This window comes from Cygnus olor, chromosome Z (genome assembly GCF_009769625.2).
Source record: "Cygnus olor isolate bCygOlo1 chromosome Z, bCygOlo1.pri.v2, whole genome shotgun sequence".
Taxonomy (NCBI): Eukaryota; Metazoa; Chordata; class Aves; order Anseriformes; family Anatidae; genus Cygnus; species Cygnus olor.
The window spans coordinates 41814110-41836565 of NC_049198.1; the positions used below are offsets into that span (position 1 = coordinate 41814110).

The window sequence follows — 22456 nt, forward strand, 5'->3', positions numbered from 1 at the left end:
GTTGAATATGAGTCAACAGTGTACCCTGACAGCCAAAAGGGCCAACCATATCCTGAGGTGCCTCAAGCATAGCCTTGCCAGCCAGTCAAGGGAAGGGACTGTCCCGCTCTACTCTGCACCTCAAATACTGTGTGCAGTTTTGGGCACTACAATATAAGAAGGACATAAAACTATCAGACAGTATCCAAGCAAGGGCTACAACAATGGTGAAGGGTATAGAGGGGAAGATGTATGAGGAGCAGCTGAAGTCACTTGGTTTGTTAAGCCTAGAGTGGAGGCTGAGGGGTGGCCTCATGGCAGCCTGCAGCTTCTTCAAAAGGAGGATTGGAGGGCAGGCACTGATCTTTTCTCTCTGACAACCAGTGACAGGACCCAAGGGAATGGCATGAAACTGCATCAAGGGAGGTTCAGGTTGGACATCAAGAAAAGGTTCATCACCAAAAGGATGGTTGGGCACTGGAACAGGCTCCCCAGGGAAGCAGTCAAGGCACTGAGCCTGACGTAGTTCAAGAAGCATTTGGACAACACTCTCAGACATGTGGTCTGATTTTTGGGTGGTCCTATGTGGAGCCAGGAGTTGAACTCAATGATCCTTGTGGGCTCCTTACAACTCAGGATATTCTACAATTCTAAGTCAGGCTAAGACTCTCACTTGCTCACTAGTGTGCTTCATTTCATTGACAAAATTGCATTGGCAACTTCTCTCTGGAAGCAGAAAAGCTCAGTATCCTAGTCTCCACTAGTATCCTAGTATCCATCCTAGTATCCTAGTACCCACTCACTTCTGACCATAAAGACTGAGAAGAATATCCCAGCCTATAATTAAGTTCATCTCAGTGCAAATTTAGCCCAGCAAACGCCATCAAAATAGGACAGCTTTCATTACAATTATCCATGAATCCTAATAACTAGATTTGAATAAATGACCAGAAAATTACTTTTGTTTACAAGCTTTTCACAGAGTTTTTGAATTATTAAGTTATTAAAACCATTTTATACTTAAAAGGTAGACATAGATCTTACCATAGCCAGCTTTTCTCCATAGTTTATAGGCACACATTTTTGCCCTTGTTCTGTAACTGCTTGACGGAGATCTGCTTTGTTTCCTACCATCATAATTGGAATATTCTCATGAGTTGCATCCTGTAAAATGGATTTTACTTCTTTATTGCTAGAACACTGAGAATACAAACAGGTAACTAGCATCATCGTGTCATACTCACTTCCTTCCCCACAAAAATTCTTGTGCACTTTCACAAAAAACGACAAATTATCTAAGTCATGCTGAGAACTTTTCATGACATAATCCATACTTGGAGCAGTCAGTTTAATATCAGCCTGCAAAGATCTGCATCTATAAGCCCTGTTACACAGCAAGGAGTTTCATGTGTTAAATTATAGTAATGGAAACAGTTATTATATCTAAAAGCTTTATGACAAAAATGCTACGGGAAGAGTGATCAACTGCTATACAATGATAAAAAACATAATTTGCTTTAAGAAGAGGAATTAAATATTTTGCTGACACTTTCCCTCTAATTAACCAAGTCTCTTACAACAGCAAAATCTTCTTCATCAAATTCAAATTTGTATTAAAATAAACAAGAAGTACTAACAGAAATAAATACTAAAAATTTCACTTGGACTATAGCTATTTTAGAGTATTTAATATACTGTTTTAAAATGCAGAGGCTCCATGGAATACTTCAGACACAACACGGATTCTGATATGGTCTCTCATGTTCATTTCAAAAGGAAGTGAATGGAAACAGTGTGATTACATGATACTCTTTCATTTTAAAGATGTATCAGTTTTAACACTGATTATGTCAGAATACACTTTAATACCCTTAGAACTTCAGTTTCCCTTGAACTTCTACAAGAGATTGCAGTTTGGCTAATTCCATCCTTACTGAAGTCAAGTCAATCTAAATGGACTCTGGAATTCTAAAGTAAAAAAATAAGCTTTCCAATGGGAATAAATGCAATAAAACATAGTCTGTAAGTTGCATGTTAAGGTCCTTACCTCAATCATATCCACCCACTCTCGCACATTAAGAAAGCTTTTTTCACATGTTACATCATATAACAGTAAGACACCATCTGCTCTTCTGAAGTATGATTTAGCAATACTTCGGAATCTTTTAGAAAAAAAAAAAGACGTCACATTTTCAAAAAAAAATTAAGATTTAACAACATTACATATTACATTTATTTACATTACATATTACATATTACATCATTATTTAACAGCATTACATTATTACACTACTGAGTAAGATTCTCTCCACATTATAAAATGTTTTCTCAAGCTTTTTTCATAACTAGTTCTGGAAAACTGCTTACGCAGCTCTCCATAAAAATCCATAGGATTCTATCCTAATCTTACAAAGAACCTTTTGTATGAAAACCATGTATAGTGTATCTATTACAAATATCTACTTCTCACTGTATTTTTTATTAGCTGACAAGGGTTTTTTGCTTATGTATAAGTTCATAACTTGAGTGGGTTACTCTGATATGTTTGAAAAAATATGAAACCAATAAACTTATACCAGGAATGAATCCATCAGTTATCTTTAGTCATCTACAGACATCATAACACAGTCTACTTAACAACCATGCTGCAATCAGGTATTTATACATATATTAAAATATTCTTCACAAACTTATTACGTGGGAGAAGAATGACTTGGCCTCTGACTACCTATGTCACATAAACACTCTTTTAGGCAAAAGTAAACACATACAGCTCAATATACATCTTTGCCAGTGAACAGATAAAACTGACTTCTAAGGCGTTAGATTAAACCCATAATGAGCTACAAGGTGCCAATGAAGTAATGACTCTGCAAGAAAGCATGTCATAGGATTCTGTCAAATTCTACACAGCAATTTGAAGTACATTGCTTGCACACTCAGCAGTCTGTACAATTCTGCCATATGTTGTTCGAAATCTTTGGAGAGAAGAGAGATTTTTCATATACTAACTACAATGCAAATCAGGGCCAGGAATTTCAAGGAAAGTGTAAGTAAAGAACATCTCAAGGATAAACTTGTTCAGAAATACAGATCTGTAAGGACAAAGAAGGCAAAAGAGTAAAAATGGAAGAAACAATGTACATCTATTCCATCTTTTTGTATTGCAAGAGAGGGACATATGGATGTAATTAATTAATGCTGTGTTGAACCTCAGCCAGCTCTCTCTGCAGGGAGAAAAGACTATCTTGGGCATCACCAAAGCTAACAAATAAACATTCCACCTGTCTCAGTCTCAGCAGTGCAACAACACATCTGTCTACAGACATCTACATATGGTGGTCATAATGACTTATTTACTATCGATCCATGTAATATTTATTGGATTTTTTTTTACCTAGATGAGAAAGGTAATATGTAATTTAGGAAAAAAAATTGAAATTACTTAAGTTGCATGTAATCACTAACCTCTCCTGCCCAGCCGTGTCCCACAGCTGTAGCACTGTAGGTTCTCCATCAACAATTAGTCTTTTCATTTGAAAATCCACCCCTGAAAAGAATAATACATGTAGTCTAATCAAAAATATCAAAAACTTTTAAAAAAACACAAAAAATGCAATGTTAACTGCTATATTATGTAGCACATATTTCAAACTACATCTCTTGTCCTAGATTGTCTGATTTCAATAACTCACATCACCCTGAGCTGCAAAAATCCCATGAATATGGCAATGCATACTTCATTTGTACTTAGAAAAACATTTGAAGGCATATTGTTCCCACACATTTTCCCAGGTGCACTGATACAAATCTGGCATTATGATCAACAAACAGGAAGATCCCTCTGCACTCCATTTTGCAAAATACTTTTATAGATGAACTTTTTTTATAATACAGACTTTATTTCAAATCCTCCAAAAAAGAAAAAATAAATAAATTAGACAAAAATTCTAAGACAAAGCCAATGAAACAAATAGATAACTATGGTTTGATTGGAAGGCAAACATTCAGTCTTTGGAAACAGTAAGACACGTTTCTTAGCTGACATCTATATTAATACACACAACAAGACAGTCAGAAATCTCTCCAGCTTCAATGACTCTTTGAGAAATGGAGATAAAGAATAGTACTAAAGAAATAAAAGGTGAGTATGAAAGACTAAGGAAAGACAAAAGAGCTGAGGAAACCAGACAGCCATGAAAAATGTGAAAAAGACTGTAAATGCATTCTAAGTTCATTACTCTGAAACTGCATTTTTTGGTACTTTCTGTTGTTCAGGAACAGGCTTTGTGCTTTACAAAGAGGAAGTAGATCAGAGCACTGCCCTATTATCCACTCAAAATAACAGTTATACACTTCTAAACTTTAGTGCTTAATTAGATCTTACAGCCTAAGAAAGTGCAAGTGGGTATTGAGGAAACCCTAGCAATCTTTTCACCCACTACCTTTGCATAACAGCAGTGATATTCACGTTAGAATTTTAAGTGAACAACTGTACCTAGGGTTGCACTGGTATTGCCTCTAAATTCATTCTTGCAAAGTCTCATAAGGAAACTGGATTTTCCCACTGCTGCATCTCCAGCAAGAACAATCTTGTAAGCCTTCTCTGAACTTGGGTATTTTGGAGTACATTCTGTTGCACCTGACTGAAAATACAAAGAATCCACTTGATTCACATATACAAATATTTAAAATACAGTTCTCTATATCAATCACTTTTTTCCCCGTAAAGAACTGGTTACCTGAGGAATCAGAGCGGATATGTATTTCCTTGTTGAAGCAACTGAGCTGCTTCGACTTACTGGTCTTGAGGGTTTCCAATCTAATATTGTACTGCCATTATCAGGACTGTATGCTTCTTCATCCCTGATCTCTGGAACCTGAAAGTATAAGCCAATGTGTCACTTTCAGTGCAGAAAGTATGCTCTTTTTTGGAATGACACTGCTAAGACTGATTGAAATCTTTTTGTTTGTTTGTTTGTTTTAAATAAAGGATCAAACAAAACTATGTAATTCTAGTTGAAATTCTGTTCTTATTCTGATCCTATATCTGAGAGTTTAAGCAGCTGTCTTAAGTTATATACTCTCCTAGGAGGATAAACAACACTCACAGCCACTTCTACAGCAGGTTCAATAGAAAACTCTATTAGAGTATATTTCAGTATTCTCTGATGTGTTCATTTTTCCATCTTGAGAACACTAGCAAATTCTGAAGAAATCTTGTAAGAACTTTCTGTAGCAGTTCCATACACTAGCGGAACTGCATTTGCTGTTTACTAGAGCCGACATTCTGTCCTTGAATGTTGGCTACTTGGGACACAAGCTTTCAGGACAGGATCCAGGTAAAGCAAATTAATGTCCCTATGGAAAACTTCAACTTCAAAAATAATTGCAATTAGCAAATACTTTATTTCAAAGCTTATTTTACAAAAAATAAGTTTCCCTACATGACATTACTGTATGCTATTAATACTCAAGCTCTCGTATATGTGATTTTTTCATTCATTGCTATAGCACAGCAAGAGAAAGTGAGCTGAAACCTTCTACAGTATCTGCTTTTAAATCATTACAAAAAGATCTCCCGTCTCCTGGTTGTTCAACAACCTTCAAAAATATTAAATGTAATTCAAAAATGATTTATTGCTTCAAAAGCCTACTAGAAAAAGTCAAAACATACATTTTCTCTTAAAGAGGAGTAACTGTTTAAGAACGCTATAAAAAACTGTCACTAATATTACCTAAATACACGTAACCCACATACTTAGGTTTTATCTATGGGCAAATTTCCATTTCATTTTAAAAATAGGAAGTGGATTTTGTCTCCAACCAAAGGTCTTTCTTAGAGAGGCAGTAAGTCTGGCACTTACATCTGTATCAGAAGCATCACCACCAAAGCCTTCTTGCATACACTGCGACCTTTGAAAAAGTCTTTGTTGCCTGTATTCCACTTCTGAATCATATTCATTTGAATCTCTCAGAGTAGACAAACCACTGTCAAAACAGCTCTCAGGTAAGCTGTCAACTTCACAGTTTATCCTTTGCATGGGGTCACAGAGGGCTAAAGAATCATAATCTTCATCCACACATGAAGAATGAGATGATCTAAAACACAAGTATTGAAAAAGAAAGACAACAAAACAAACGAATTTTATTTCACAATTGTTTTTTTCCAGCAAAATCTGAACCATTTCAGAATGTTCAGTTCTTAGAAATGCTAACTATAAAGTTTAAGACATATGTCACTGCCCTACTTTGGCTTTCTAAATATTTTTTTCTAAAATCATATTTCTTAGGAATCTCAGATTATATACTTACTGCCCAAGTCTCAGTAAGAACCCCAGTTTATTTATATGCAGAAAAAATAATTGCTTAAAAAAATCTGAAAATTGACATACTATGAAGACATCAAAGACAGAAAATGACTGTACATTGCTGATGGTTTAGCTAACTTTGGCCTTGATATGAGCAAATAATAGCAAAACACAAAAAAATAGTCATGGTATACTGTATCTTATTTATTCTAATACATCCAGGCTTTTGCTCACAGAGGCACATGGGCCAATAATTACTAACTAAAAATACAGAAAAGAGGACAACTGAGTTCAAAAGCTCAGAGATGGCAGAAGAAGAAGCCACTGTTTTGTTACAGTTTGGTAGACCATTCAAAACTTTCTTTACATGAAAGCCCTTTCTTTCCTCTCTCCCTTCCTTCAAAGGCCATCTTTTTTATTTTCATCCTGGATGCTATAGCATAGAAAAACACTTAAATGGATGCAGTAATGATTATATGGCTTACAGAACAAAACAATTTACTTTTTAATTGTGCAAAAGAAGCTACAGAAAAGAAAGATGAATAGAACAAATCTTAAAAGAATCAATCTTTTAAAAAAGTGTATTAGGGCTACAATCATTATCCTGCTCTGCACCAAGACAGGGACAGGCACAAATTAAAGTGAGGTAGAAAAGATCTCCAAGTCACAGTGAAGAAGACAGAAACAGTTTGGTTCTGTGCTATGGGAATGGATGTGAAGCACTAAACTGCTACAACAGACAATGTCAACAACAGACAGTGTCAGCATCAATCCTTGTAAAGTTGGTTTTCTGCCAGAGAGGCTGGGACCTCCCAATACAACGGCACACCACAGAGGAGCACAATGGGGAGAATCATGGAATTATGAAGCTGTTACTGAATCAAATGCAAGTACCCAAATACAGGGGTGATAGAGTCATCACTGTCACACACAACAACATGCAGAACTGTTTAATTTCCATCTTTGCAGACTATTGAATAACCACATGAACAAGCATTATCCTTACTGTGGAATATCACAGCATCCTTGCAATTTGTATTCACATACCTGCTAGCCTACAGCAAATTACTGACATACAAAAAATGGTGCATGCAGTAACAAAGTTAAGCTTGTCAGACATCCACTGAAATAAAGGTCTTTATTATTCAATTTTCAGCCTCACTGAAGCATGGATTCAATGCTGGGTATTTCATATGTGCTTCAAGTGAGTTAGACCAAGATGTATTATGCAGCTAAAAAAAGAAAAAGTGTACTTACTAACATAAATTGCTTAGAACATGTTAGAATGCAAATCAGTATCTCTTAATGCTGACCTGATGTCAGGAGACAAAGTACTTAATATGAACAGGTTTGGGGACATTTATATCTCCCTTCATACTATCAAATCATACCTAATAGGAGTAAGTTTTATTCCTGCCACATAAACTCTCTTCTAAAGTAGCTTGCATTTCTCACCTTTATGAAAATGGAAGGATTGCACCAAGCAGCAGTTATTAATAAATATTCTCAGAGAAGGACAACACTAACATCCAAAGATATTTTAGTAATTCCTTCCCTATCCTCAGAAGATTACTCAATCTAATATGCAACTTAGTAATGGCTGGCTCTCACAAAATTCCCCAGCAGAGGGAAATTGGTATTATCTGCATTCAGCAGAAGGAATCATTCTGTGACAAACAAAATTTTGTAGCCTGCAAACACATGGAAACAGCAGAGCAACAGTACTGAATGAATGTGGATATTATTGGTGTGAAGCAGAAGACAACTCAATCACTACCAAAGACTTTAATCCCACTGGCAAAATATAAAACACAGGCTACTAAGAACTCTAAACAGAGATCTCTGTAGTGTTTGAAGTAATACCAAAAGAACAGTACGACAAAATAATCTATCATTTGAGTAAGAACACACATTTTTAATGGCAATTCCAGCTATTTCAAAACAGAACAAAACCAAAAGTTTCACAAAATAGCATGACCTAGAGCACTCAAAGTTGTACCCAGTGCTCAGTGATGTCAATGAGAGTCTCTGCAATGATCAGAGGAAGTTCTGATCAATGACTTCCATTCATTAGGTAAAAAACCAATAAAGCTCTGACCAAATATGATACTTGTGTTTAGATAACTTCCTGTTCTCTGTGGCTTTTATCCTGTTAATATCCAAGTGCATTCACTATTCTTGCATTGTCAGTGGGAGATGAGGACATTTATTCTCCTGAAGAATTAGGCCTATATACTTTTGTAATTATTACAGGAAAAAAACAGACACATAGGGTAAAGATATGAACAAAACTGTCGTATTTCCTAAGTACTGAGGAGGCCAGGTAATAGAGGTCCTCAGTAGATTTTTGTTTTTTTGCAGACAATGATGGGAGATTAAAAATAAAACTAGCAACAAAATAGTCTAAGAGTAAACAAAAGGCTGTCTGACCTTTCTGCAATTTACCATTACCACTGAACAGAGTTTTCCTGAGCTGAAATCACTGAAAAGATTCCTCTTGACTTCACTGTACTTTGGATCTTATGCTATGGCCACATTTATTTTGAATCAAGAAGAATTGTTTTCTCTCTTATTTGACAATATTTGATTTTCTAAGACATTTGTGATGCCTAGTCTTTTTAAACTTAGTAAAAGCAAACCTGGCTTACCTGTCATATTGTGGGTTTAGAGGAGACTGTCCGCCACTGCATTTGGGACTGCTTCTACAAATGGTACTTCCTGGTGAGGTGTTTGCTAACCGCTGAGACAGATACATAACAAATGCATAAATTTGATTAACATACAGTAAGCATCTATATTCATCATGATAAAAGCATCAATCATCAAAATTAGTACTGTATATTTTCATGTATATCCAACCACTTTTTTTTAATTAAACATCATCCTTTAAATATGACTGGATGCCAAAAGGTCCACTACATCTACTATTTTAGGCTCCACTGTTGCCATAAAACCTGCTAGCCACACTCAATCACAAGACGATGGAATTTCCAAGAGGATTATTTCATTAACTATACCTATGAGATTTTGAGATCTCAATATTTTGAAAATATCACGTTTGAGATCTCAGTATTGAACATATCACGTTGACTACTACCTTAAGAAGGAAAATGTCACCAGCTGAGATGTAGTTTCCCTCCCTTGCATGCGTTTCAGGGCATGGCAGCAAATTGAATCCCCATTCAATTTTCCCCCTTTCCTGGCCAGTATTCTCTCTGTGGGCCCATTATTCTGGCTTCATTCTTCTAAAACAGTTACTTGCTTTCTTGGTGATGCAAGAGCTTGCCCGATTACTAGTTTTGGAGATTAGCAGGTTTCCACAGATATAATAATAATAATAAGTAATACCACAAAATAGCAATATAGAGTAGATTTTTTGTGACTTTCAGTCCTTCCATTCTCTGATTTGAAGGATGCTGTGTTACATCTGTTACAACAGATGCCTGTACAACTGCGATAGCCCTGAGTGAGGGCCTACTACCAGCAGTCCCTGTTAGTCTTTTAGATTGCATTTGGTGTGCTATTTCTTACAGCTAAAAGTATAACATTACAAACTTATAATCACATACCAATGACCTGTTGAACTTGCTGAAACTGTTTTCAAGTGCACTTCTTAAACCGTCATTGCTGTCATGTAGTTTTCTGTTAGCTGATCTAACAAGGAAATATAGTTTAACTTGCAGGAGTACAGCAAAGAACAATAAATATATATATAACTTATAGCAAAGAAAAATTTGAAAAAACACATAGTTTTTTTTAAAAAAAGCTTTCTTCTTCTTTAGGTAAACAGCAAGGAGTAATGTGGGACCAGAATTGTGATGTCAGATAAACAAATGATTGTTGATAAAATAAAGCACTGTAAAGTTCAGCCTCCAGTGGCAGTCTGGGAAACCCTGTTTCACTTCCGTGTTACGATCTGTGGTCATCTGAGAGGTTGAAAGACACAAACAAAAAAACACCTATGGGGGAGTAAACTGTTACAGACATTCCTGAAATAAAACATAACTATCCTTTAAGTGTTGCTGAGACTACTTTAAACACAGATGTGATTCAGCTGCTTGAAAGAAAGAATGTGATTAAGAATGAACTAAAGATATAACAAACTATTCATTGTGATCCTCCTTGAAAGCAAAACTCTCTGTGTGCCTTGTATAGTACTGCATACACTTACTGCTTTCCAGATAATAGTAAGACTGGGAGTTACTGGAGAAGAAAAGTCAATAAAAAAGGGGCCAAAGTAATGATATTTAGAATAGTATGGATAGACTCAAATCTCATTCAGTTTATCAGAAAGACATAAAAGTCAGTGAGGCTAAGAAAAAAAAATAGGAAAAGGAAAAAAAAATGTTGGTGGTTCCACTGTAACACACTACCAAATACTAAATTCAAGAAGTTGCCACCTGCGCCGGATAAGTATTCAATACCTCCTGGCTGCCTGAGTCAGTGGAGAGCTCAGTCTAAAAGCAAATGGCACAGGATGACTCTCCAAGTCTCCACATAACAAGTAGCATGAAAACAAACAAAAAAAAAAAAAAAACAGAAGTTTTAGAATGCATAAACAGAACATGGGTAGGCTACCAAAAACTTGATTGTATTGAAGTTGTCTGGTGCACAATTACTTTAAGCTAAAAATAAGAATCAGGAATGCAACTAATGCCATTCCAAATGGATTCAGCCTTCTCAAAGTGAGTATCCGAAGAAGTGGGATCTGATAGGCCTTTTTTTTTTTTTGAGGAAAAGAGGAGCTCAAACAAAAACATCAAGGAGAAACACAAAACTTAGATGCCATAGCAGTATCTTGTCATTATTATCTGACTTGAGTACAGAGGAACACAAACTTAAGATGAAATAATAAAGATCAGCAGACTACCTTCAATGAGCACTGAGGCCATTTTAGTACTTTTACTTGCTATTTTTGCCAAATCTCATAGTAGCCTTTTTCAGAACTACAAAAATATTTATCTATGACTATGTTGAGACAAAGCTTGTTAATAAAATCTGAATTACTGAGGACTTACTGAAGCATCTCGATTTGTCTTTCCAGATTATCCCTGTCTTCAGTATACTCACGGATCATTTCTAGGTCTCTGAAAAAAAAAAAAAAAAAGTTATATTTTACAGAATACCTTCTTTTATTTTTATACTGCTCTTGGCAGAGGGCTACACTCAACAGCTAACATTTATAAAGGTGATGAGGGGGTGAAAGGAAGATAATTTTTCAAGATAATTCTGAATTCAGTTTTGCTATGTTTACATCCTTGCTGAATTCTTACACAAAACAAGTAACTTGGTAACTTAATTGATCTATGCAAGTAAATCTCAACAAAGACTGTGAATGAAAAGTAAAAAAAAAAAAAAATCAACCAAACCATATGAGCTGACTCACTGAAATACCTTTTGTGTTTTATGAAGGTAACAGTGTATTGACACTGTTACAAAGACTCTTAAATTACCCTGAAAATCTAGAAGCAGCTCTCCTTTGCTCTCAGAAAAAATGGTTGAGATGAATGTGGGAGGCTCCCAAGACTATTTTCCCTAATATTCACAGAGATACACATCAGAGTGCAAGTCATGGAGGAAAAAACATTTACTCCTAACTGAAGCCCCAGTAAAATCAATAGGCTTCCTTGAACAATTATCAAAGTTTGCATCATGTTCAGAACTTGCTCTCTCAGAGACCTGATAAGCAAAGTGAGTAACAGTCATGGTGTCAAATATGTACCTGCCTATGGCAAATTTAGAAAATAAGCTACCAACTTTACATAGTAACTGTATCAGACAAAAGATTTTTTTTCCTGGTGAAAATAATGAAGTAGAAAGATCTTACCTCTCCGTGTTTAAAGTCTGATCTGCATACTCGCTTTTCAAGCTATCTAATTCGCTCTGTAGAAAAGCAATATTTGTCTGTGCTTCTAGGAGATCTTTCTTAAGTTTCTGATTTTCCTGTAAAAAAGGAAGATGTGAGATAAAAGCTGTCATAATCATCTCCATAAAATGCTGACATATTGTAATACTTAAATAAAAGCCATCAAAATAAAATAAAAATGAAACACTAGGAAATCTCAGCAGAGAGGAAGAAAGAGAAGAGGAGCACTCTAAAACATCAGAGAAATCTGTAAAGTTACAAGCAAGAGCCACAATGAATTTTGATTTTTGGATTTCATAGTCGTACATAAATGGGGCTATGTCATTTCAAGCCATTTCTAAATGTAATACCTAGAATGTGCATGCATTTATATAGAACTGTTAATTTTTTTTCTAAGTTAAAGATCTCTATACACATATCAACAACCGTAAAAGTTTCTCTTAGCTTAATCATTAAATTATTCATTTAATTTATTTTATTTAATAGCATTAAATGTGGGGGGGAAAGCAATCTATTGCAAAAAGCACAAAATTGAGGCTAAATTAATATCCTAATGATAATCGCTTCTTACCAGCAACATATCATGTATTCTTTTTTTCAGTTCAACCACATCTTCCCTGTGATTTATGTTTCTGGATTGCTCCTCCAGCTAGGATGGTAAAAAAAAAAAAAAAAAAAAACACTCAATTAACGTACATTCCTCATTATTCTCATTCAAAATATGTAAAACTTAATGGAAATGATATTAAATAACCCCTAGAGTGTGTTACAGCTATTGAAGTTTTTAAAACCCACAGTATTCCCAGCTGCATGAGTAGGGAGCATTATTCCAAAAATTATTCCAAAATTTTCTGGTCTTCTATAAGATGTTTTAAGATTTTTAAGATTTTTAACATTTGAAAGAAATGCAATAGATGACAAAACCACTAGTGAATAGCAGTGTAGTAACATAGTGAATTAGTACATTTGGATTGACAATTTCATCTAAGTATTAATTAGAAATACTGAGTAGTAATATATTAGACTGTTTCTAATGTATCAAAAACAAGACAGGTAACTGCAGTGTTGATATCTTCATGGACCTAGAAAATTATTCAGCAATAGAATTTGGCAATTTGGTCTCTTTCCTAAGTATTTCACTAAATTACACAAAATGTATACAACAGCACAGAACCACAACACAACCCAAAAAATAATTTGAAGTTGTGATTTACCTATACACATTAAATTAAAAAACTACATCGTGATTAACCATATTGGGGAAAGCACTTCATAAAGTCAGCATCTCTTCCAACACTTTAAAAATTCTAGCCGGGAGTTCAAGTTACCTACCTTTCTAAGTTTTTTTATTGTCACCTGGAGATCCCCAACTTCAGTATCATATTGGCGCTTCAACTCATTTAGTGCTTCTTCAGCTTTTCGTTTCTCCTGTAATACGTTATTTTATTAAAAGCTGACATAGGTTTCAAATGTTTTTTAAAAAATGTATCCATCAATTTGGAAAGCCAAACATTTTCCCATTAGATTAATGTGTGTAATTTTGTCTTTCCATTGTCTACCACCCCTTTCTTAAAATCCACTGATACTGATTCTATTATTGCAGTCCACTTATGAAATATTCACAGAAATGAAACACTGAGTTGGAAGTGAAGACATGGGTCAATTCCATGCTTGCTTTCTTCTCACAGTCTCCTATGCTTAGCATTTTCAATCTCTTAAGTAAAGCCAAAAGAGGAGTGTTCAAATTTTACTTTTACATATATGTAGGTGTGTATTACCTATACAGATGTATGTACACACACACAGACATGCAAGTCAAGGCACTGAACCCTTTTCAAACTAGCCTTCCAGGGTTTTGCACACAACATGCTGGTAATAGCACTACCGTGCCACCATCAGTTACTTACATACTTTCTTTGAATTTTGTTGCTTGCAAGCGTTTAAATATGACAGGCCCGCATTCAGTAAAAGGTATGCTGATGACAGCATCTTTAGTCATTAGAGTTTCACACAGTACTTGGTCTTAAACCAAGTGCAGTATTGGGGATCTTATTTTAATTCCAAGAAATTGTGAAAGGAAGTTTCACCAAGAAGGGTCTGGGATTGACAGAGAAAAGAATGGTATGTGCCCAATAATGCAGATGTGCATGCATTCAGCTCCCCCCCCCAAGTACTCCCAGGTACCAAGGTGCATGCATTTTTTTTTGCAAGACAGGCTGTGCTTCCACACAGAAAAAGCATGCATGGACTTTGCTCAGAATGCAGTACTTCCCTCCCTGAGATGCCGACATCCATGTGTTAAAATGATAATCTGTCATAGTAATCAGCTTAGGCTGGATTCTCTTCCTTCTGGCACCTATACTGGACTCCTAAGTATTACTTGGTAACTATTTGCTTCCCCTGAAGAAACAAAATAGAGGATAGGCTCGCACTGCAGATACTAACATGCAAAGGCAGGTGTCACGGTGGTATGAGTGAGATCACTCTGGCAAACAATAGCCCTGAGTACAGGCTCTAAGATTAATGGTTTAGCACAATCCCACAAAGTAAATACCTTACATTTACTCTCGGGTGTTTTAGTAGGTGGAGTATGCAGAGCTATGAGCTACAGTGAACATTCAGGAGTATACTGAGAAGAACGTTGTGGGAAACAAGTTACAGCCCATCTTCAATATCTGGGTGTGAAAGGTGAAACCTCAGTCCATGAAACTCAGCAACAATCTGAGAACTAACACGATGACTTCTTCGGGCTGTTGCCTGGCCATTTCTTTGGCACTTCAATCCAAAGAACAGATCTAGCATAAACACTGCAAACTACAAAGGGTCCTTTTTAGAACCTGAAACATAAACTACATTCAGATAATAGGTAGCAGACTTTTACATAAAGATAGTATGTGATTGAGGATGTCCTCCGATTGAACAAATGCGCACACCCTGGTCATATTTTTACAGTAGGGAACAAGTTTTTCAGGACTTTTTCCAGTGATTTACTACTTTTTGCAGAACAGAAATTTTCCAAAGCAAACTTATTTGTTTTCTAAATATAAATGCATACTCTCCTTGGAAATGGCAAGTTTTTCTGTACTGAGACCTGTATTATAATTTGTTAAATATATTATGATATGCTATTTTATTGGGACTATAACGTTTTTATGTCATTGTATTTCGTTACTAGGGAAACAGATTTTGATGCCACAGTAGGAATTCTTCCTCTTGTATAGAAAAAACAATGTTTGAAGCAAATCTGTCAGAACACCTTTTACTTTCACAGCTCATTTACTAAGAGATATTTAAAATCAGCAAGTTGGCTGACTGCACTTTCTTGCTTCTTATCCTGCAAACACTTTGATGAAAGAATATATACCAAATATACAGAGGTTCAGTATATGGTTTATCCTACCAAAGTAATGACAATAACCAGAGTTTATGTTTTAATCAGTGAATTTCTTATGCACACATAAGAATACTTTGCATGAACAACAGCTCATATTACATATACTACAAAGTTTGGTATATCATACATGAATTTAGTAACAGTTCAACATGAAGCAGACAAGACAGGTAGGGTGGATTTCCTGTATTGCTTTCTGCTTAGGATTACACAGGCACGTGCAGTTTTATTATATCTTTCAATAAGAAAGGGGAAGAGGGTTCTTGTACTTTGCCATCAAGACTGCAAGTGGGCTGAAACAAAGGCTAAAACCTGAGTACACTGAAACAGAGAATATCCTATCAACTTCAAGAGGTCATGACTGTCACACCCTATCATCACAAACACCTCTCTCCTCTAGAAGTCTTTAAAATAAGATTGCAGGACCAGAACGTAACAACAGGGGAAAGAAAGGTCACTGCTCCAGTCAGATGTACAAATTAGGAACAAATGATTTAAGCATTAATTTCGACATAAATTCATCTATTAGTTACTAGAACTAAATTCCATTCTTTTCTGGAGAAAGGTCATTTTTTCTAACCTGTTTCCGATATTGGACTCAGAAATAAACTGCTTTACATCACTATTTTCTTACCAAAGAAAAAGAGATTTTTTTTTTCTTGGTTTATTACATCTGAGCAGCCATTCCCCTTTGAGAAGCATTAAGAGAATACATTTCCCATCTCCTGGATATTTTCTTTTCATCCAGGCCCTGCTTTCATTGGCTTTGAGCCAGTCGATCAGCATCAAAGACACACCTGGCCATCAATCCTGCATAAATCCACTGAGAGTTTGGTCATTATGAAATTGTGTAAATACAAAATACTCACTTCCTTTTTAACTTTATGCTCCGCAGCCTGTATCCGTTGTTCCATCTCTTCCTCCAGCTCACTCAGCTGAACTGCCGCTTTATCCTGAGCTCTAAAATTTAAAAGTAAATACTCTCTTAAGACTTGCCCTGTGTCTTGACAAAAAAACTTACGTGAAACACATTTGCTGGCCTCCACTGAAACAAATTGGACAGACAGACATGGAAACAGTTGAGCACTGCCCAGACCTTGAAACTGGTGTGGTTGGGAACCCAAATCACAAATTAATTTGAAAATACAGGCTAATTAGATTTTAAATAATAACTGACAGCAGATGATTAATATGAAAGACATCACATCATATTTTGAAAATGAAGTTACAAAGATAAAAGCCCCCTCTAGTTATTCTGTAAAGAGACTTTAAAAGGATAACTACTTGCAGCAACTTGCAGCACCGACACATAGAAAATCTCTGTCCTGAACTCAGGAGAAGCAAAAATACATTTTTTCAAATTAAATTGTAATGGGAGAGTATGCTAAACCTCAAAGGTACAGCCAAGGAAGAGGAGTCAAAATGCATTAAGGCATTAAACATAACACAGACAGACCTTATCCAAAGTATGAACAGGGAATGTTTATGCACATGTGCATATATATGAAAACACTCAGGCATATTTTGGCATTGACTTCCAGTAGTTTAATCCAAGAAAGTGTGATAGAGAAAAATGTAACTGCATAACTGAACTGGAAGCACAACTCACTATACCTTTTGACAGCGATGGCCAAGGTTTCCATCTCTGTGCTTTGAAGCTTGATCTCTCGGATGAAGTTCTTAATGACATGTTCGTACGGCTGGATTAATCTTGGTTCCACTATGTGTATGTTCTGATACAGAACACTGACTTGCTCTTGTCTGAAAAAGACAGATACCTTTTTAATAGACTTTCTTGGAACAATGCTTTGTAAGAGGTTTGAAAAATGTATTACAAATGAAGGTAGCTCCCTTTATTGCCTATTTTTAAAATTTAACAAGTTAGATACAGACATTGAACATTCAGCAAGATAGGTCTGAATTCTTCTAAATATTTTTACCCTTTCCATTTCTTTAATATAGCTACTGTAGAAAAATCTTTTTTTTAATTTTAGTCAATTTTTTGTACTTATATTCGTGATGTATTGAAGAGCATGCCACTGGAGTAATCCACAATGCAAATCAACATTTCTGGTGGCTGTAATGTTAATTATAATCTGTGGAGAGGTATAATGCTATAGCAAGCTGCATAAAAATGTGAAAGTGGGTAAGCACACCAACCACCTAAGTAAAAATGGATGCTTAAGGTAGAGTAGGGGCTGGTCATATGTCCTATGACACCACTACAGGGGGTAAAATGACTGAGGTTTGCTAGGTAGGCTGAAGCTATCTTGAAAACTGAATACAGGTAACAATATCTTTGTAGCAATATGGAAATATGCATGGCCCGCAAAACTCTGAGAAAAGCAAAAAGCAACCCACAGAGGCACAGAAGCAAAGAGAGCTACCTGTACAAAGTCTGATGTTCCCCCATCTGTTGGACTTTTAGTCTTCATATCTCTTGTAAAAGTGGGCAGAGTTGTAGGGGAAAAGAAAATACAGGTCTCTCATTTAAAACAAAGTATTTTGGTGCTGAAGTCTGCACCCCTAATAATGACAGCCCTGTTTTATACCACACACAAAATAAATAAATAAATAAATAAATAAATAAATAAATAAATAAAAGTAGAAGAAAAAAAATGTAAGAAGCTAATTTTATACATAACTCTTATATGAAAGACAACAAATATATAAAGAAAAAAATAAAAAGGTCTATGTAGATCCTTAAGTTATTAAAAGACCTCCTGAAATTTATACTGCTTCTTAATGGCTGCCCCAATGCAGGAGTACAATGTTCTGATTCCCATTTAATCTGGACTCATTCCTGTAGATTGTGTACAGTTTTAATTGTCAAAGCAAACCATTTTAACAAGATGCAAAAACAAACAATAGCATAAGCACCAAAATGTTATTACATAGATTAGTTTGTAAAAAGCTCTTATTTCTGGTCATACCATTAGTAATCTCAGGTAACAGTTTGTGTTACATGCCAGCTTGGTTCCAATAACTGGATTATCATAAGGCAATTTATCATAGAAAATTCTATAACATCAGAATTTAGCAATCGCAAGGACAACTGAAGCTGACTGCCCTGTACACAATATACCAGAACATAGGCAGGTGTTCAAGAATTTACAGATTTAAAAAAAAAAAAGAAAAGAAAAGAAAAGTTAAAACGGAAGAGCAGGTCTACAAAAGTGCAGGAAGCAGACCAGTCATGACGAAATACATCATACCAGTGGCAGAAATGTAAAGAGAAATAATGTTCTGCAAATTTCTAGTCCGACACCATATCTAACACATCACAAATACCTGTCCTCCTTTTATTGTTACAGGAAAGCTTAACCTCTGATTTAATGATCCTCCTTATTAGAAACATGATACTCTTTTATCTTCTATGAAGGCAGTGCTAATGAACACATTCACTACAACTATGATATCAACATTCAATGTGGTTTTCCCGCCTGAGGTACTTCCACAGTTTAAATTATCGACATTCCAGCACTCTGCTTCTTCTGTATGATTTTCCCACTAAAAGTATAATTTATTTTATTACAACTCTACCAGAATTGCTCCTGTAGCTCAGATTTCCATTTTAAACAATTAAATATTTCAGGAAACCAAAAAATAAGTTTCCATATGAAATGCAGATACTTATTTCAATATACAGAAACATAACACCACCACAGAAAATACAGATTTACTGAAGCCAGAGGCATTTTTGTGTACCTACATGTTTCTCTCTTGCAAATGGTCTCCTTTACGAAGGCTTATGATTTAGGTGTATTCAGTATCTACAGAAGTTAAACTTAATGTAAACTTGACTCTATGTACACATACAATTTCATTTAAATAACATTTAAACAGAGTAAGATCAAGGTTCACAAATGGCTACAATAACATACAGATTTATCTGATCTTCAGATGCTACAACATATGTATAAGCAATATATCATTAAAGAACTCCCCAAACATATATTTACTCAGTATTCTACCTTTAAAAAACAGTTAAGGGACATTTTCCTTGGCAATCACACTCAGCTAAAATAACACCATCGAAAATACTAAAATCAGGAGAAAATAACAACAAGAAAAAAATCATTTAAAATCTGCCTTCTTTCACTCTGTACTATTACATCATTCAGATGTATGCGAAATTTCTGTGCTGAAAGATTACAGCACAATAGAGAAATTTAGAATGCTTGTGATAACAGCACATATCACAAAATAAGTTTGAGATTGAGGTTCGCCAGGTCTCAGTTAAATTGCAAGTGTACAATAGATTGGTTGTATTTAAACACTGAATTCCAAGTATCAGCAACTGGACAAACAGTAAGTTGAGTGTCCCGAGGTAATACCATTCACATATTTCCTACCACACTTCCATTACTGCTGATTAGCCTTGAAGCTGGAGCATGACTGTACTTCAAAAATTACAAAATGCAGTCTCTCTGTAGTCCCTTTACTTGGAATTCCATTTAGTCTGATAGCAGGATACGGTGACATATGCTGCATCTCATAAATTCCTGGCACTTCAGCAGTCGTCCTTCAGAGGTGTAAACACCTCACCAAAACAGCTAATACACCATTACAGAACAGTCTCAAATTTTAGATAGAAGCAGCTACTGTGTGTATTTGAAATTAGTTGCTGAAGAATGTCACTTCTTCACACAGTGTCAATGTACACATACCCCTTTAGAAGTGTCGCATGTAAAACAGAAATAGCACTAGCCACAGCAAGATGGACAGAGGTTATCAATCTTTTGATGCAGATACATTCAACACAATCTAGGTCAGTGCATATAATTTTTAGGAATAAGAAATACAGATATAAGATTTGTATTCTGGAATTATCTTTTTTTTCCTTTAAATTTCAGTGTTGCCAAGGAGATGCCTACTAATAACCTTATTTCCTAGAAAGCAACCAAACAGTGGCAAAATTACTTTTTACTCGATGTTAACACAAAACGTTCATTACTTGAGCAAAGGTTTACCTGGGATTCTTCCAAATCACAGCCTACCAATTTATGGTAGGATATTTAAGGACCTACATCACTTATTTTCACAAGAATATAGGGTTATCTTGGTACTCTTTCTTGCCCCATCTTGTGCAGGGTTAGTCATTTGCTAACTTCAGGTCAAAGAAGCTACATCCATAAAACTACACTGTACCTCCATCTGTCCTGAAAGTCCTGTGACTGAAAACAACCCATGCATAACACCAGAAGTCTCCTACCACAAGGACTGTTATCGGCTGTAGCAAAATGGAAGGTATGGTGTCTCACGCTGTTGGACTGGAGAGTCAACCAATTAGTCTGGCCCTTCACTACAGTACTTTGTGCCAGGATCAGAAGACATTTGTAGGAGAATAATGTATTTCTGCAAGTTTGTGCTCTTTACAAGAGTGCCAGTCACTCCCTCCCGCAGCTTCTTTGCAAAGTTTATGTAAATACAGATGCCAGAACTGAAGACAGAAATCAATCTCTGCACACTGCTGTGCTTCTGCCATATGGCTGTCTGCTCTGTTTTAAGATGTAGTAGTTAGAAGCACAAAGTAGTTACTGTAAGAGTTAATTTTGCCTATGATACCAAAAACTCGTTTATTTATTGTTCCTCCTCAGCCCAGTGACTGGCTACCATACAAACGGACTCAAAACATCTGTGACCTAGTTTTAGGAAGCAAAACAATAACCATCCAAACACAACTGCACAGAATCCTGGAAAGGACACACAAGACTTTTTTAGATAGAAATTGGCCACTAAAATTCTCAGTGACACTCACCTGAGTGCTTCTATGGCAGCCTTACAGGATATCTCAGTTAAAAACATGGATCAACAACTACTGTAGCAACAGAAAAATGCAGGAGAAATGAATTAATGCAACAAAATCGATGGGACCCTACTTGATTACTTACGCCTCCAGCAAGCAGTAATACACTTTCATGAATTGGGAAGACTCTTACTGACTTAATCACTCCAAGCATCCATGATGCATTAGCAGAAAGTATATTGTGATGATATTTTATATTTTCACAGGATTTTAGAAGGATGAAGTTATATACACTGTATATCAGCATGCAATAAGTATTTGATGATTAAGAGAAGAATTGTTCTTAATCATCTATTTCCATATTTTAAATCACTCCTCTGCACACTTTGCTAAGCATTAGTGACTTCACCACAGCAGGACAAACTAGTTGCAATAGATATTGCCAAATTTATTTGTTTATCTCCAGTTCTCTCCTGGACATGCTATTTCTTTTTGCAAATGTATTAGTTACTCAAAATTATTTATTGAGGGAGATTTCACAAATAGACTTCACTGAGCTGACTCCTGAATACTGAATAGTCTTTGCTCTGGACAAAAAAAAAAAAAAGGAAACTAAAATGCCTTTGCTTCAGTCTCAACAAAATTCATACGAAATGCTCAGGTTTGTCCTTTAAAATTAGTGTTTCTTGAAATCCAGAAATCCCCTTTTAAATAGATTAAAAGCTGTACCCCTTTAAGTTCCACACAAACACAGCTGTAAAGCTTCACAATTGCATAGCAAGCGCATTTTCAAATATAACATGAAAGAAACTGTCACTTTGGACCCTCTGGTTCTACGCTTGTACCATCTACCATGAAGTATAAGCACAAAGCACTTATAGCTCAAAAAAGTACAGTATCCTGACCAGATACTGCTCTGACTTTACCTTACCTCATCTCAAAGGTTTTACTAGTTTAGGTTCTCTGTAAAATTATTAACTGTAATTATATTAATTGTAATTGTATTAACTAACTAATATTTTAATAACTTCACATAATACTGTATTACATAGAGTTACTGCATTACAGAAAGAAAATAAATCTGCCTTGATGATAATGCCATCTGTAATATGATAGATTTAAAATACCAAAGTAGAATGGAGAAAGAGCTGAGGGAAAAA

The 22456-nt window shown here is 35.5% G+C and overlaps 1 protein-coding gene across 1 annotated transcript in view; it reads right to left on the reverse strand.

Moving 5' to 3' along the window:
- Positions 1-22456, reverse strand: part of RASEF (RAS and EF-hand domain containing) — a 39122-nt gene that overhangs the window by 10376 nt on the left and 6290 nt on the right. The window contains exons 2-15 of the mRNA XM_040541649.1: positions 17162-17308; positions 16417-16507; positions 13489-13584; positions 12728-12805; positions 12118-12233; positions 11309-11377; positions 9860-9944; positions 8939-9030; positions 5847-6081; positions 4722-4859; positions 4478-4625; positions 3448-3529; positions 2027-2141; positions 1024-1143 (exon numbers count right to left, since the gene is read on the reverse strand). Of these exons, the coding sequence (XP_040397583.1) occupies positions 1024-1143; positions 2027-2141; positions 3448-3529; positions 4478-4625; positions 4722-4859; positions 5847-6081; positions 8939-9030; positions 9860-9944; positions 11309-11377; positions 12118-12233; positions 12728-12805; positions 13489-13584; positions 16417-16507; positions 17162-17308 (1612 nt within the window). The remainder of the gene's footprint in view (positions 1-1023; positions 1144-2026; positions 2142-3447; positions 3530-4477; positions 4626-4721; positions 4860-5846; positions 6082-8938; positions 9031-9859; positions 9945-11308; positions 11378-12117; positions 12234-12727; positions 12806-13488; positions 13585-16416; positions 16508-17161; positions 17309-22456) is intronic.